We start from the raw sequence: 15,000 nt of genomic DNA, 5'->3' as shown, positions 1-15,000 counted from the left end.
GACCCAAGGCTGCCCATTTCCACACCAGAGCTACATAACTACTTTTTAAGTGCCTTCATTCTTGACTCGCGTGACACACTCCACTCGAACTCCGCGGGCATCACCCTCGAGTAAAATACAACAGAACTACCTAATGATACAATACAACATATTCAAACAATGTACAACATACCAGCTATACAAAACAGTGCCATCTCTTCCAGCCAAAGATTCCTTCTCCCACTACTGCTTCAGCTGCCAGCTGAGCTTCACTCACGCCAATTCGCAACATTTAAATTTTCACAATACCTTAGCAAGCTTTCTTAACCTACTCAAAATAAATAAATAAAATAAATAAATAAATAAAAACCTTCAAAAGCATAGATCTTCCATCTTGAATATTCTAAAGAAAAAAAAAGTGTGTATGTGTGTGTCGTACACTTCCTTATCACTACGTATCTCTTTCCTTCATCTGCTGTGTAATATTATATACCGATACTTACCAACAGTATTGTTATGAATATAATACTTATTAATCAGCATTTTTCAACTACATTCTTCTATACATCTATTTCAGCATCTTTCCTTATTCTAGTATATTCATTACAATTTACAATAACTTTCCTTTGCCTGTTTAGTCTAAACTCTTATTAATTTATAGTTTCTGCCTTCATTAACTATTTATACTTTTACGATGCAAATTTGACAAACATATATGTTCCAACTTTAAGGGTTCCATGTATTCTTCTGTAGAAATCTTGGATAACATGGGTATACATGGGTAATACACTCTATCAAAAGCTTGTGTGTGCCATGCGGATGGCAAGCAATTAACATGAAATGAGCATGTGTGATAGGAAATTGCCAATGAGTGACTGAAGAAAACCAGCGTACTTCAGCCAGGAGGTAATTCTTGAGTTAGTTTGAATGAAGCTAAAAAAGCATCTATATTTCAAATCTCTAAAGAAGACTACTTGCATGAAACTTTAGAAAAAAAAAAAAAATAATAAAATAAAATAAATAAATAAATAAATAAATAAATAAATAAATATATATATATATATATATATATATATATATATATATATATATATATATATATATATATATATATATATATATATATATATATATATATATATATATATATATATATATATATATATATATATATATATATATATATATATATATATATATATATATATATATATATATATATATATATATATATATATATATATATATATATATATATATATATATAAAATGTATATTTTGCAATTGCACATAACTGTTTTTGAGGATGGATCCTTGAACATACACAAAGTAATTTTAATAAAGACAAACAACGAGGATTATGAAAGAGGAATTGAAGTTAGTGACCTAGTTGGTTAAAAAAAGAGAGTTATTTCTCCTAAGTTTATAGTCTAGAGTAAGTTACTACTCATCTTTCACTGGATTCATTTATATAAACTGTAAACTGAAATGCTTTTTCCTTCTTGATTTATGTTTATATAAATTTATCAACTACAAAAATCAAATGGTATGGAGAAAATATAAAAAAATCTCAATAATGAAGTAAACATATGCTTTTGAACTTGGATCAGAATATTTCCAATAATCAATAGCACTCAGAGCAAATTAGTATCTTTAGATTAGTATCTTTATGTTCCACTATTACATACTAAAATGATGTAATGGATGTTAATTCACAACAAATGATTGACAGCTACCTCTATAATTTGCCACATTGTAAATTAGATTTTTTCCTCCATCAGAATGTTCCCTTTACTGGCAAGATACCTTGAAGAAGGGGCTGAACCTTGGAATGAGATGTCTGCCAAATGGAAACTTTGACTCACTGCAGTGCATTGATACCTACTGCTTCTGTTACAATGACACGACTGATGCTGTTACGTATGGTCCCGTGTCTAAATCCATGATCAAATTTATGCCTTGCTGTAAGTGATGTTAAATCTAATGGGGTAACATTTTCCATGACCACCATAGAGAACTGTGTTGCTGAGTCTTGCTAGATAAATTAAAGGAATGAGAGCTCCTATTTAGTTAAAGCTGAGGACTGAAATAGACCATAAGGAACATTACATTTCATTCATAAGATAAGATAAAAAAAATATCATAGACCATCTGTATTCATATTCTTGAAATAATTACTTAAGCATTTCAAAACTGAGATATTAGCTATATTCACCACACGACACTGCAGTTAATCACCTTACTTGGTATACGTACATGATGGTGGAGAGAGAGAGAGAGAGAGAGAGAGAGAGAGAGAGAGAGAGAGAGAGAGAGAGAGAGAGAGAGAGAGAGAGAGAGAGAGAGAGAGAGAGAGAGAGAGAGAGAGAGAGAGTAAACTTCCATCATAATTTTGGAAAATAGGCACTTTCAGCTTTCCTCAGCATCCATCCTCACTACATCTCTAAAACCTTTTGCACTGCAGACAACAAGGACATTCACTTTGAGTCATACAACAATCCATGTCACAATGCTCAGGAGGCATGGGATATCCAGGGTGGTGATGCTGACATCATCATTGCAGGTATTTCTGGTCCCAGTACTTTCATATCTTGACATTAATTAAGGTCTCTTTAACTTAAGATCTTACGGTCTTCAATGCAACATTATCTGACTAATTACATGTGATATTATCAATAATTATCAATAATTTCCAGTTGACATGGTTTGGTATACTTGCTACCAGAAAGTTTTTCTACATTCATCATATATTAATACACACCATGAATGGCTTCTATCCAGTCTAATTTAGTTCTCAAAATCATTAATCAGGATTTGAAGGAACAAAATTTTTTTAGCAGTTTTTGTTTTCTAGAAATAAAGACAGACAGAGATTTATTATACACAGTTTTGTAAAAGTAAAAATGCCACTTATTTATTTCAAGTCATCACAAGCACAGGTTTAAGGTATGGCAATTACAATTTTGGTAACAATTTTCAATACATATACAGGTAAATAACTAATAATCCTTATTTGTTACTCCAACAAGACCAGTACATTTGTGTATAAAGTCCCAAGTTGCAATCTCCCTTCATTCCTCTCAGATACTTCACCAATGTTAAATGCAGATAATTCCTTCACAATGGTCTTTTTGTCAATTTCATAACCACTTTTTTTTCCAACTTGATTTTTACTATCACTGACAGTCATCTTCATATTCACTACTACCTTCAAGTTGTCAAAAGTGTAAGTTCTATTCAAAATGCAAAGTGAATTTAGGGTAAGGAGAATGCACATGTGCTTTTCAGCATATGCACACTTACAGTACCTTTCAGAGGTACCACGACCAGTGTGCTCTCCTGATGGATACTACGCTGCAGTCCAGTACTTAGCTGGTAAGGCTTATTGTGCTGACAGAAATGGAAACCGCATTGAAGATTATGAGCTCCCGATCCATGAGGCAGGAAACATGAATTGCCGTACGTTTGCAAGATTTAGAGTAATGGTTCTTTCTTTAATCAATAATAAATAAATTTACATATAAGTAAAGAGCATATGGATAAACTTTCAGACATTTGTTACATATATTGTCATTACTAGATATGTTGCATAATGAATAGACTTTACTCACTGATTTTTTTAGACTGTCCAAGAAGAAGAAAAATGATGGAAGAAAATGGTTATGGGGCAAGCAAACCCAAGTGTTGCAGTGATGGTCAGTACTATCCATGGCAGACTCGTGGCCCTCACTCCTACTGCGTGGATGACAATGGCAACCAATATGGAGAAACTGTTACCATCACAAATATGGAAGACCTTCCATGTTACACAAAGACTCCTTGTTCAGCAAAATAATGGACCAAAAACATTGACAATAATGCGATTAATTGATGCATTCCGTTTTAATGTTACCTTCCTTTGTCTCATAATAACCTTTTTAGCCTGTGATTTCTCCAGTAGTTTACATCTGATCCATAACTATTATCCAAACAAATTACTAGGTGAACAGCAATAACTAATGGAACACTTATCTATTTAAATATGAGAACTACTGTATTAATAACAGCTATACCTTTCATTCCAAACATCCTGCTACAATAGTGGCCAAGTATGTTACTATATGCCATGCAAGATTATGTACTGTGCTCTGTGCTGAAAAAAATAATATACTGATTCTTTACTAGTGAACATACTGCCTGCCTCTGGTATATTTGTATAAGTTTCTACCTACTACCCATTCACCTATATGACTCAAGGAAATAGACATGATATAAGATTCATAAAGTTGACTACTGCATTCTCAAAGATGTAACAGGTGCATGTAGTACAAGATGAAATAAGTGCATATAAGTAATCAGGAAAGATTATATGTTTGAGAAAGCAGGAGTAGACTCTTGAAAATCTGATGGAATATGCAGCAAATGCTATAAGGTTGGTTGTAAATTTTGGAAGAAAAGATAGGGATACATTAGAGAAGGTAAATGAAAAAACAAGTTGTTAGAAATACTAAAAATAAATAAAAATGTTGTGAGTTGATAGGAGTGTATGAAAGATATGGAAAAAAATGGAAAAAGCATGGCTAGTGCCTTTTCTGTTAGGCCCCTTATCTATGACAAGGAATTAGAGTTACAAAGACTGGTGCACAGTTTCTGAAATGATAGGTATGAATTTACAGAATTCTAAAATAATGGCATCCTGCTCTAGTAATAAGCACAAGAAAAACTGAAAGAAGCCAGCAGGCTTATATGAAATGTGCTTACCATTATCCACTTATCATCGATATCCATAAATTTATCTAGTTTTCTTTTAAAGATCCATGGTGACTCACCACTAACAACCTGACTACTGAGTCTATTGCAGTCAAGTACCACTCTATTTTAGACCCAATTTCTTCCAATCTCTATTTAAATTTAATTATCAAGCTTGAATTCATTACTTCGTCTTAATCTAATTACTAAAACTAAGGATTTTAGTTCTTACAAAACTATCATGAATACCATCAATGAATATTTGTCATGTTATCCTCTTGGTATCTAATTTGTAAACTGCTTCATAATCAACATAAGTGAACCCCTTCACATCACTTAATAGTAAGCAACAATCCCAGCCTCCCTTGACCATGCATGTACTACATACATGTATTTCACATTGCTTATAATTTTCTTGCATAAATATTTTCAGCAAAATATTTGTATGGATTCTTACATTCCAAAAACAGTCTAATAATAATAAAAAAAAAAGAGAGAGAAAAAAAAAAAAATAATAATAATAAATAAATAAATAAAAAAAAATAAAAATAAAAATAAATAAATTAATCAATTAATTAATAAATAAACAATAAATAAAAAAAGTTAAATAAAATAAAATAACTAACAATTTAATTACCCCAACACTGGCATCACTGAATGGTGGGATGGCATTAGGACTGTCATTTCCAAAGATATCAGCCACAAGCAACCTTCTTCTTCAATTGGTTGAGCGTCCTCCAATTTCTGGTCGTTTTGAACACTGGTTCATGTACCTCATTCGAACTGTCACTCTTAGCCTCCACCATGGTGACCACACAACTACAAAAAGTGGTGTGGGAGGGAGGGAACTAAGTCATGAATGTCTTCTTACCATGAACAAGAAAGCACAGACAAATAATCCAGAAAGTGCCTCAGGTTAGGGAAAATGTGATATATGTATGTGGAATTCCCAGTGTGCTTCTGGTTTGGTTGGTGAGCAGAGCTTCTTAGAGAGCTAACAAACTATACCAAATTCAGAAATCACTCCCACAATTATGTACCACAGAGTGGAATACTGCTGATATGAGATGATGTGCACATGTACATCTCACCAGTCTTGGCATGCACGGCAATGACATACACAAGTATGTCCTGGGTGTGAAGGGGTGAAGCAAATTGTTCACTCTACTCCTGTCAATAAAATAAATAAAAATGGTTCTGGATTATAATCAGCACCACCAATGACAGCCTTTTACTGGTTTAATGAAGCATCATGGTTGATGCTCCAGTAAATATACAAGAAAATAAACAATGATCCCAAAGATTTGATGGATCTTTATCACACATGGGGATCTCCACTAACACTTCTGTAAGCCACAAATTCTTCAGATGTGAAACTGAATTTGCTTGCAGATTTGCCTTTGTGACAAACTAACCACAAACAAACCTGCAGTTTTACTTTTCAAAAAGATTTACACAAATGCTGGTGCTGGCCCACTCTTCCAAAGAAATTTATGGGTGAAGATGACATGGTAAGTTGTAAGTTGTATATGTCAACTGATCTTTTGCAGTTTCTTTGTTTTCTCCTGCTCTTGACTTGGGATAGAATTTGATACTTAATCCTCAGAGAAGAAGACCAGCAAGCACCTAAGGCAGGCCATGATCCTTGCCTTGTCCTGTACCTCCCAGGCAAGATCTTTTTCCTAAGTACACAGCCACTCCCATCTTTGTATCCTTGCAGAGACTTTTTCAAAGTGTTCAGTGTCAGGAAGCCAACAGGAGCAAATCTGACCTTAGAGAAGTATGAGTGACTGGTCTTCATGAAAGGGAATAAGGATATGCTCAAAAGGTAGGCTATGACTGTGCTGTGTGAGTGATGAGCAAAATCACGAGTCAGGGCAGTGCCAAGAACATTCACAGAGGTCAATGACTCTCAGATGTGTGAGTGCAGTGTGCTGAACTATGTGACAAATGTCACTGTGATTACAATTCAATAAATTAATGATTCTATGAAACAAATTTACAATTGATTTAATAAAATGACTGAAAAATGACAATAACCTATGATACCTACAATAGGCAAAAAATATGGCAAGTAGAATTATAAATAAATAAAATACATTACTAAATGATTTTATCCCATACTTGAGCACTGTATTACATATTACAAGAGATGTGGATCAGAGAGAGTGAAATAAGGTAGTGATGGCAATGAAAAAAGAATGCCTCTGTCCAAGAGGTTGAGGAGAGAAAGGCCTGACACATATCATATCTTATAAATGGATTCAAGAGATAATTAAGACACAAGGAAATTAACACAATGAGGAGAGCAAGATTTCTTTTTTCAGGGGATACCATTAGAAACTAAAGAAAATTAGTATTTTCATGGAAAGTTTATATTTTGGCAGTAACTACAGACTGCCTGTATCTATGCTTGTGATTCTAAACATAATGCATAAAAATTAATGCAAGCACTATGTAAATTATTTAAGGTTATGATTAGTTATATTTTATCTATAATACACTAACCTACATTTTTAGTGGTAAAGAGATTACTCCTGCATTCTTATCATAGAAAGGAGTGTGGGCGGTAAGGATTGGTCTTCTCTCCCATAGAGATGTGAGGAAATGTTTGTGAATGTCATTGTAAATATAAATGTATGCACATACACAAATTCCTTGTCTTGGCTAGCCCTTTTTAAGATGTTAGCTTGGTTTACTGTATGCAAGTGTGTGTGTGTGTGTGTGTGTGTGTGTGTGTGTGTGTGTGTGTGTGTGTGTGTGTGTGTGTGTGTGTGTGTGTGTGTGTGTACACATACATATATATATGCAACATGATGTTAATATTTGGTTATTACAACACATACACAGCCAGACTATTAATAAAGGAATGAAAACCACATTTCTCTGTTTCCTTGAAGGGCTTTTAACCACATGGAAATAATCAAACTGAAATACTTTGCAATGGGCTTGGTGGAAGAGCAATTAAGAAGGCACTTATTAAGAAGTTGCAAATATGCAGTTTCTACTCTTGGTGCCTCAAATATCTTCAAGTGAGGCCATGTGCATTAGGAGGAAAGACACCACTGTAAATGGCAGTTTAGTTTTGATACCACTATTTTCATCTATCTTCAACATCTTTACAGTAAAAATATCCCTCTTCCCTAATAAGGTTAAGTCTTCCTTAAAAATAAATAAATAAATAAATAAAAATAAATAATAATAATAATAAAATAAGTAAAATAATAATAATAATAAAAAAAAATAAATAAAATAAAGTAAATAAATAAATAAATAAATATATAAAAATAAGCTAATTAAATTAAACAAATAAATGAGAGATGAAGTGAATAAATAAATCAATTAAATTATCTATCATATATATATATATATATATATATATATATATATATATATATATATATATATATATATATATATATATATATATATAATATATATATTAGCCCTATCAGCCCATGATGGAAAGGGACAGTCTTGTGGACTACCCTACTACACCCCAGGAGCTTAAGCATGAATAAATGAATAAAAATTTTTGGGCAGAACTGACATATTTGGTGAAGTGGGTGGTACTTGACCAATCTCACCTGTCACAGTCACCTGCCTGCCAAAAAAAGTTGTGCTTGACTGAGAATGCTTAGTCAAGCACAATTTTTTTTTGCTTTTGATTATTGTGTGTAGGAACCACAACCATGGGGAAAGGGTGGGTGATGATACATGAGCAACCACTGTAGTGATTTTGCATTTTGTATTATTGTTATTACTCATAATAATGGAAAGAGAAAAACCAATGAAAATGTAGACTTACAAGCAGACACACAACTCACAGACAAACAGACAGACAGACAGACAAAAAAAAAAAAATAAATAAAAATAAAATAAAATAAAATAAAATAAAATATATATATATATATATATATATATATATATATATATATATATATATATATATATATATATATATATATATATATATATATACAGACGTACCTCGGTACTCGACCATAATCCGTTCTGAGGTGGTGGTCGAGCACCGATTTGTTCGAACACCGAAACCAATTTTCCCATAAGAAATAATGGAAAGTATTTTAATCCGTTCTTACCATTAAGAAAAATACCTAAAATATTATAATACCTAAAATATTATACTGCGACGCGAGGTCGGACACTCGTACACCACTTTCATATTTTGCTATAATTTCCTTCTTCAGTTCAATAGTGGTCCTCACTGTTTTCCTCTTTGCCTTCCCCTTATCACTGTCTTTCTTTGGACCCATTATTAAGGGCTAGAGCAACACGAAAAAGTTTAAATCTGGGAAGAAATACTCGAACAAACTGCGTACGTCTTACTCCGCTGGCGGTCTGAGTCGAACTGACGCTTACCCGCTGGCCGAGAAGGGCCGAGGAGCGCGTTCGGGTCGACTCGGCTAGTCGAGTACCGAAAATCTGTTCGAGGTCCGATGCATTTTCTACTCGAATTTTTTGGTCGAGCACCGATTTGGTCGAGTATAGAGGCGGTCGAGTACCGAGGTACGACTGTATATATATATATATATATATATATATATATATATATATATATATATATATATATATATATATATATATATATATATATATATATATATATATATATATATATATATATATATATATATATATATATATATATATATATATATATATATTGATAATAATAAATAATACAAAAATACAAAATAAGTACTTTGGTATGATTATGAGGAAAGGGGTATTATATTCCTTTTGTAATACAACTTTTTAATGAGTAATTTTTTTTGGCCAAAAAAAGTGCCTTCAGAGATTGCTTTAAACAAAATTATAAATACAATTGGCATTTTTTGTACTGTGAATCATGGGCAATGTAAACTAAATTTCATGCAGTCTCAGAGTACATACTAAGACCCTCACAATAAATTAAATTTGTAATTTATGCTCCAACTGAAGAGAGAGAGAGAGAGAGAGAGAGAGAGAGAGAGAGAGAGAGAGAGAGAGAGAGAGAGAGAGAGAGAGAGAGAGAGAGAGAGAGAGAGAGAGAGAGAGAGATATGACTTGAACTGAGAGTTTCTTGGACTTTTACATTTAAGCATGTTTCCCTTCTCATGCACAAGGCTTCACTTGCAGTGTGTGAGAGATATATAGCAATAAACAACACACTGTATCTCACTGATCTCTTTTGCTGTATAAAGAACTGCAGAAAGCACAAGCTTTAGTGATTATTAAGCTTTTATATGGTTCATAACATGGGCACCAGCAATTCTAGTGATGTAGACAAAGACCTTCAGTCCTTCGTAAATCATACACACTGATTTAGTGAACATAGAATGAAATATTCATTAATTTTTATTCTTGTAACAATTTTCTTGCACATAATACATATAAAATTTACAATATATCATGAAAAAAAAAAATCAGTATGAATAGTAAGCCCATTCATATTATTGCTAAATATTGATGTGAATCCATATAGTAAAATCATAATTTAAGACCCTATTGAATTAGCAATCATAAAAAAATAATCATAAGATATATTTACCCTATTTAGACACCATCAGTACAGCAGTTGGAACAAGACCTGAAAAAAAAAAATATATATATATATATATAAATATATATAAATGAATAAATAAATGAATAAAAATAAATAAATAAATAAAAGTAGTAAATGCATTTGATTCTACTGCAGAAGAGTGGGGTTTAATGAGAATAAGTTAACAATTATGAGAAAGGGTATAAAGTTCCATAATTTCCAAATCCATTTTTTTATCTGTGATGTAAACACTAAATAATCTGAGAGAGAGAGAGAGAGAGAGAGAGAGAGAGAGAGAGAGAGAGAGAGAGAGAGAGAGAGAGAGAGAGAGAGAGAGAGAGAGAGAGAGAGAGAGAGAGAGAGAGAGAGAGAGAGAGAGAAAAAATCAATGAAAAATCACATGCTAATTCCCCTTTCCTGTAATATATATATATATATATATATATATATATATATATATATATATATATATATATATATATATATATATATATATATATATATATATATATATATATATATATATATATATATATATATATATATATATATATATATATATATATATATATATATATATATATATACATTTTTTTTTTTTTGGGGGGGGGGGAGAAGTTTTAAGATAATGAGATCTAAAGTGCACATGATTTAAAAGCTGTGTGCCCTTTATATCTCAATATTTCCATATTTTTCTTCCCATTATATCTCAATTCTTGGTGTGTGGGCAAATGCTTTCCAATTAAATGAAGCATTATATGATGCACACACTACCTCTGCTTGTCTTTCAGGGGCAATTCGCTATGAAAGCCAATATCTGGAGTTGCTCTTCAGATATAACATACCTCTTATATATATATTTTTTTTTTTGAGATGGAAATAAAATTTTTCTATCACCTTTATCTGTTTTTGGTGTGAAGACAAATTTTTTTCTAAGTGTCTTGTGTCCCTGTTATTAAGATAGAGTTGTGGTTCTTCAGGATGTGTTGCTGTGGTAAGTGTGACAGCAACAGAAAACTGTGGCTCTTCAGGAATAGCTGGGCATGTGGCTGTGGTGGGCAGTCATGTTGGTGTAGTAAAGGGTTGGGGTAAAGGTGAAGGTGGGGGTTATGGTAAGAATAGGGATGGTGATGGCAGTGTTACAGGGAAGCTGAAGGTTGCCACATCACATACTTCACATCTTCACAAATTTATAGCCTCTATTCTTGATCTCTGAACCACCTTGTATCTTGATCTCTTTGGTATAGTGATGAAGATGGTAGAGAGAACTAACTGCAAATCATCTGAAGGGAACAAAAATTATGGAAGGCCAAGATGTAAGTAAAGACAAACATCTTCTGTTACTTAGTGACTGAGGCCACAACAAACCTTAGTGAGTGGCTTAGGGCAGTCAGACAGATGCAATTTTGCCTTAAGATGACAATAAATGTCACAAGAGCTTTCTTTACACATTTCGTTGGCAGAAATTGTTGAAAAATACAAGGTTGAGTCATTAGCATATGAGTGGACTTGGCAGAGATAATTTATGAATAACAGTGGATGATGGGATAGAGCCCTGTGGAATATCACGGTTAATAAGTTAGGTAAAAAAGAAAAATGGCCATCTACCAATGAAGCAACAGAATCAGAAGAAGGAAAACTTGAGATAAAGAAGCAGAGAAAAGGACAAAGATGCTGAAATGAAGTTTAGTAATTAAAGACTTATATATGGCAGGCTCTATCAAAAGCAATGGTAAAGAGAGGACAACTAAAATTCAATCAAGAAAGACTGTCAAAGGAATGAGCTTTATGGAGCTTATACTGTTTATCAGAGAGAGGACTGTGAACAGACAGATGCCTAGTTAATAAACAACTGTATGAAAATAAATCTAAAAGTCAGGTTACATATCAAAATGATCCTGTGATATCTACATGGATGATTACAATGTTCAAATTGATAAAATTAATAAGTAAGTGAATAAATACATTAGTTGATAAACAGATAAATAGGAATATTTACCTAAGACTTCCAAAGGCTTATCCATATCTTCATCATCAAATATCTTGCGAGGAAAGGTTGTGGAGAGGTTGAAGGGAGTCTCTGGGGGGACGCCATCTGGCCAGTTAAGGCTGATCCAGAGACGCACAGCTGAGAGGGGTTCCTTGGCCTTGAATTCCTGCACCAGTGGAGTTCCACTTGGAAAACGTATCTGAGAAAAGGCATTCTTGCATGAAAATTCACCTACTTTTCTGCAAAATGTATTCTCAGACAGCTTTTGAAATCATTATGGTCCTCTTCTGAAAAATTCCCAGGAATTTCAACTTTGAGATCTGATTACATGCAATTTGGCTTTCAAATGCTAAGTGCATTGAGAAAAAGCAGTGATTATTACAACGGGAATTGCCCAATCTATTCTGGTAAAAAATAAGAATAAATAAATAAAAATAATAAAATAAAAAAAAATCTGGAAAAAATCAAACAAAGTCATATTGTTTTCTTCAACATTCAAGGGGCTGCTCACAAGAAAATCCTTAACTGTGATTAAAGAGTCAACAAAGTTTTCAAAGAAATTTCAAAGTGACAGGGAGAATCTGCTACAAATATAAAAAATAGTGGAAGAGTAAAGACTGAATTCTTCATCATGACATTATGACAGCTTACTTGTTATCCAGCAGTTCCTGACTTAAGAAATATGGTAGGCATGGAAGTATGGAAAGGTACTGGGACCACTGCATAAGTGTCTAAGAGATTGCTTATTGAGTAACACTGGAAACTACAAGCTAAGGAAGTAATTTTCTACTATGGTTAAATACAATGACCCTTTTTTTTCCAAGTCTTCTGGCACCCTTCATTCAAGCTGTTTCCATAGTCCACAAGCACTTCATGATAGTTCCATTTCATTTCATAGGTTTTACACCTAATGTATAACACAGTGAAAAAGCTAAAAGTATATAAAACTAATACCAAAGATTTTAGTAATTCTTGATGATTAAGACAACTATCACTTGCATTTCAGTGGGTATAAGAAGATCAATTCTCTCTTTCTCGTTCTCAATACACTGTAGAAGTCAGCAGTGGTCAATATTTCTGGAATGATTGTATTTACTTTGTTTATTAGCATGGGTTTTCTTTTCTACTAAGACTCAAAATATCAACTCTAATACATCAAGATCTATCATATTACTTGAAGTCTTAAACAAAATTCAAATTCCTATGATGCTAATCAGTACCAGAGGCAAACTTTCAGTGAAACAGGAAGATACAATTTTTCAAGTATGTTCAGAGAAAGCAATGAGAGAATGAAAGGGTTATGTACAATGTACAAGGAAGTAAAACAAAGACAGGAATAACTGCTGACTCTAGTGTTAAGATCAATCTCTGGGAAGAGATCTTGGAGAACAGATGTCAGGCAGATTTGAGAAAGGCAGGTTTAAAAAAAAAATAAAAAAACTGACTGCATAGGTTATATCATAGTGGAATTAGTGGGGTTAATATACCTATTTCAGAGATGTCATTTGTGAGAATATCACAAGAGAACCACATTTCAATGTTAAAATGGTCACTTTGCAAAATATTGCAGTGTTACTCTTATACACTTTATCTTTCAAACCAAAACAGTGTTGAAAAAACTTCTATTCAATGAGAACAATACCTGCAGTCTGGCCTGTGCATAATCTTTCTTTTGTGTTGGTTGAGCAGCTGGTGCTGACTGAGGTTTTGGTTCAGGTACTGCTGCTCCCTGACTTCCTCTAAGATCCTTTTCTCTTCTTGCTTGCCTGTCCCTTTCAATCTGTTCCTTCACCCTCTGTCTGGCCAGTTTGTCCTCCTGCTTTTCCTTCCTCCGTTCTTCTGCCAGGCGTTTCATCTCATTCTCTTGCATTCTTAAATCCAGAAATGTTAATTATCTTGTAAGTCTTCATAGATCGTAACAGTACTCTAGTTCTCTCATTATGAACAATTGGGAAGAGAAGGAAGACTGAGTTACATGGCAGCTGAATTTATAGCAAATTAATAAGAATACAGTACCCTTTCAAGTTTTGAGCTTGCTTTTTTCTGAAAGCCTAGCATTAAACTCAAGGATCACAAAACTTGTAGCATTGAAAACATTGGAAACCCATTTATCTATTCCAGCTGCATGGCCCAGAACTGTGTGTGTGTTTTGTCCATCTATCTGGCATCATACAACACTGCAGTGCTGCAGCACCATCCATCTAAAACTGTGTGTGTGTGTGTGTGTGTGTGTGTGTGTGTTTTCATCACATCTGGCATGATGCAGAGCTGTGGTGGTGCAGTGCCATCACATTTGCCATAGCAATGACACATCATTCATTTGTTTGTGTTTTTTTTCACAACACAGCAGTGCCATTGCTGGCTTTCCTCTCCCCCCATCTTGCCTGCAAGTTGCTGTGACTATTATTGTAGCTAACAAGTGGTTCATCCAAAATAAAGAATTTCTATGTACATTTATGTATATGAACTGTACATGGAAATATGTATACAATACAGAGCACATGTATGTATTTATTTTTACTATCTGTGATGACAATGGTAGGAATGTGCAACCCATACGTGACAAAAAGCACAAAACTTGGGGGAGATAATTTGTGAATGTCAGGATGGTAAGAATTTAGGATCCAGCATGAAACTCGGGTACCATGAAACTCAGAGGGTCCTGTATAAGCTAAAAATGTGGCCACCTTTGTTGCTCACACACACATAGAATATGACATCCCCCACCAAACAGCAACTTGATTCTCTGATGACA

General features: G+C 33.3%; 2 protein-coding genes across 3 annotated transcripts in view; one reads left to right on the top strand and one right to left on the bottom strand.

Moving 5' to 3' along the window:
• The window catches only part of LOC135101258 (uncharacterized), an 11,704-nt gene extending 7,539 nt beyond the window's left edge, over positions 1-4,165 (top strand). The window contains exons 7-10 of the mRNA XM_064004951.1: positions 1,761-1,943; positions 2,444-2,542; positions 3,295-3,438; positions 3,603-4,165. Coding sequence (XP_063861021.1) covers positions 1,761-1,943; positions 2,444-2,542; positions 3,295-3,438; positions 3,603-3,814 — 638 coding nt within the window. The 3' untranslated portion in view covers positions 3,815-4,165. The remainder of the gene's footprint in view (positions 1-1,760; positions 1,944-2,443; positions 2,543-3,294; positions 3,439-3,602) is intronic.
• A 5,887-nt stretch (positions 4,166-10,052) lies between these two features.
• Positions 10,053-15,000, bottom strand: part of LOC135101259 (UBX domain-containing protein 1-A-like) — a 15,496-nt gene continuing 10,548 nt past the window's right edge. For both annotated transcript variants that reach the window (XM_064004952.1, XM_064004953.1), the window contains exons 6-8: positions 13,888-14,116; positions 12,255-12,444; positions 10,053-10,300 (exon numbers count right to left, since the gene is read on the bottom strand). In XM_064004952.1, coding sequence (XP_063861022.1) covers positions 10,263-10,300; positions 12,255-12,444; positions 13,888-14,116 — 457 coding nt within the window. In that variant the 3' untranslated portion in view covers positions 10,053-10,262. The remainder of the gene's footprint in view (positions 10,301-12,254; positions 12,445-13,887; positions 14,117-15,000) is intronic.

This window comes from Scylla paramamosain, chromosome 6 (genome assembly GCF_035594125.1).
Source record: "Scylla paramamosain isolate STU-SP2022 chromosome 6, ASM3559412v1, whole genome shotgun sequence".
Taxonomy (NCBI): domain Eukaryota; kingdom Metazoa; phylum Arthropoda; class Malacostraca; order Decapoda; family Portunidae; genus Scylla; species Scylla paramamosain.
The sequence above is the reverse complement of the archived record's forward strand: the minus strand, read 5'-3'. Positions and strand labels throughout refer to the sequence as shown.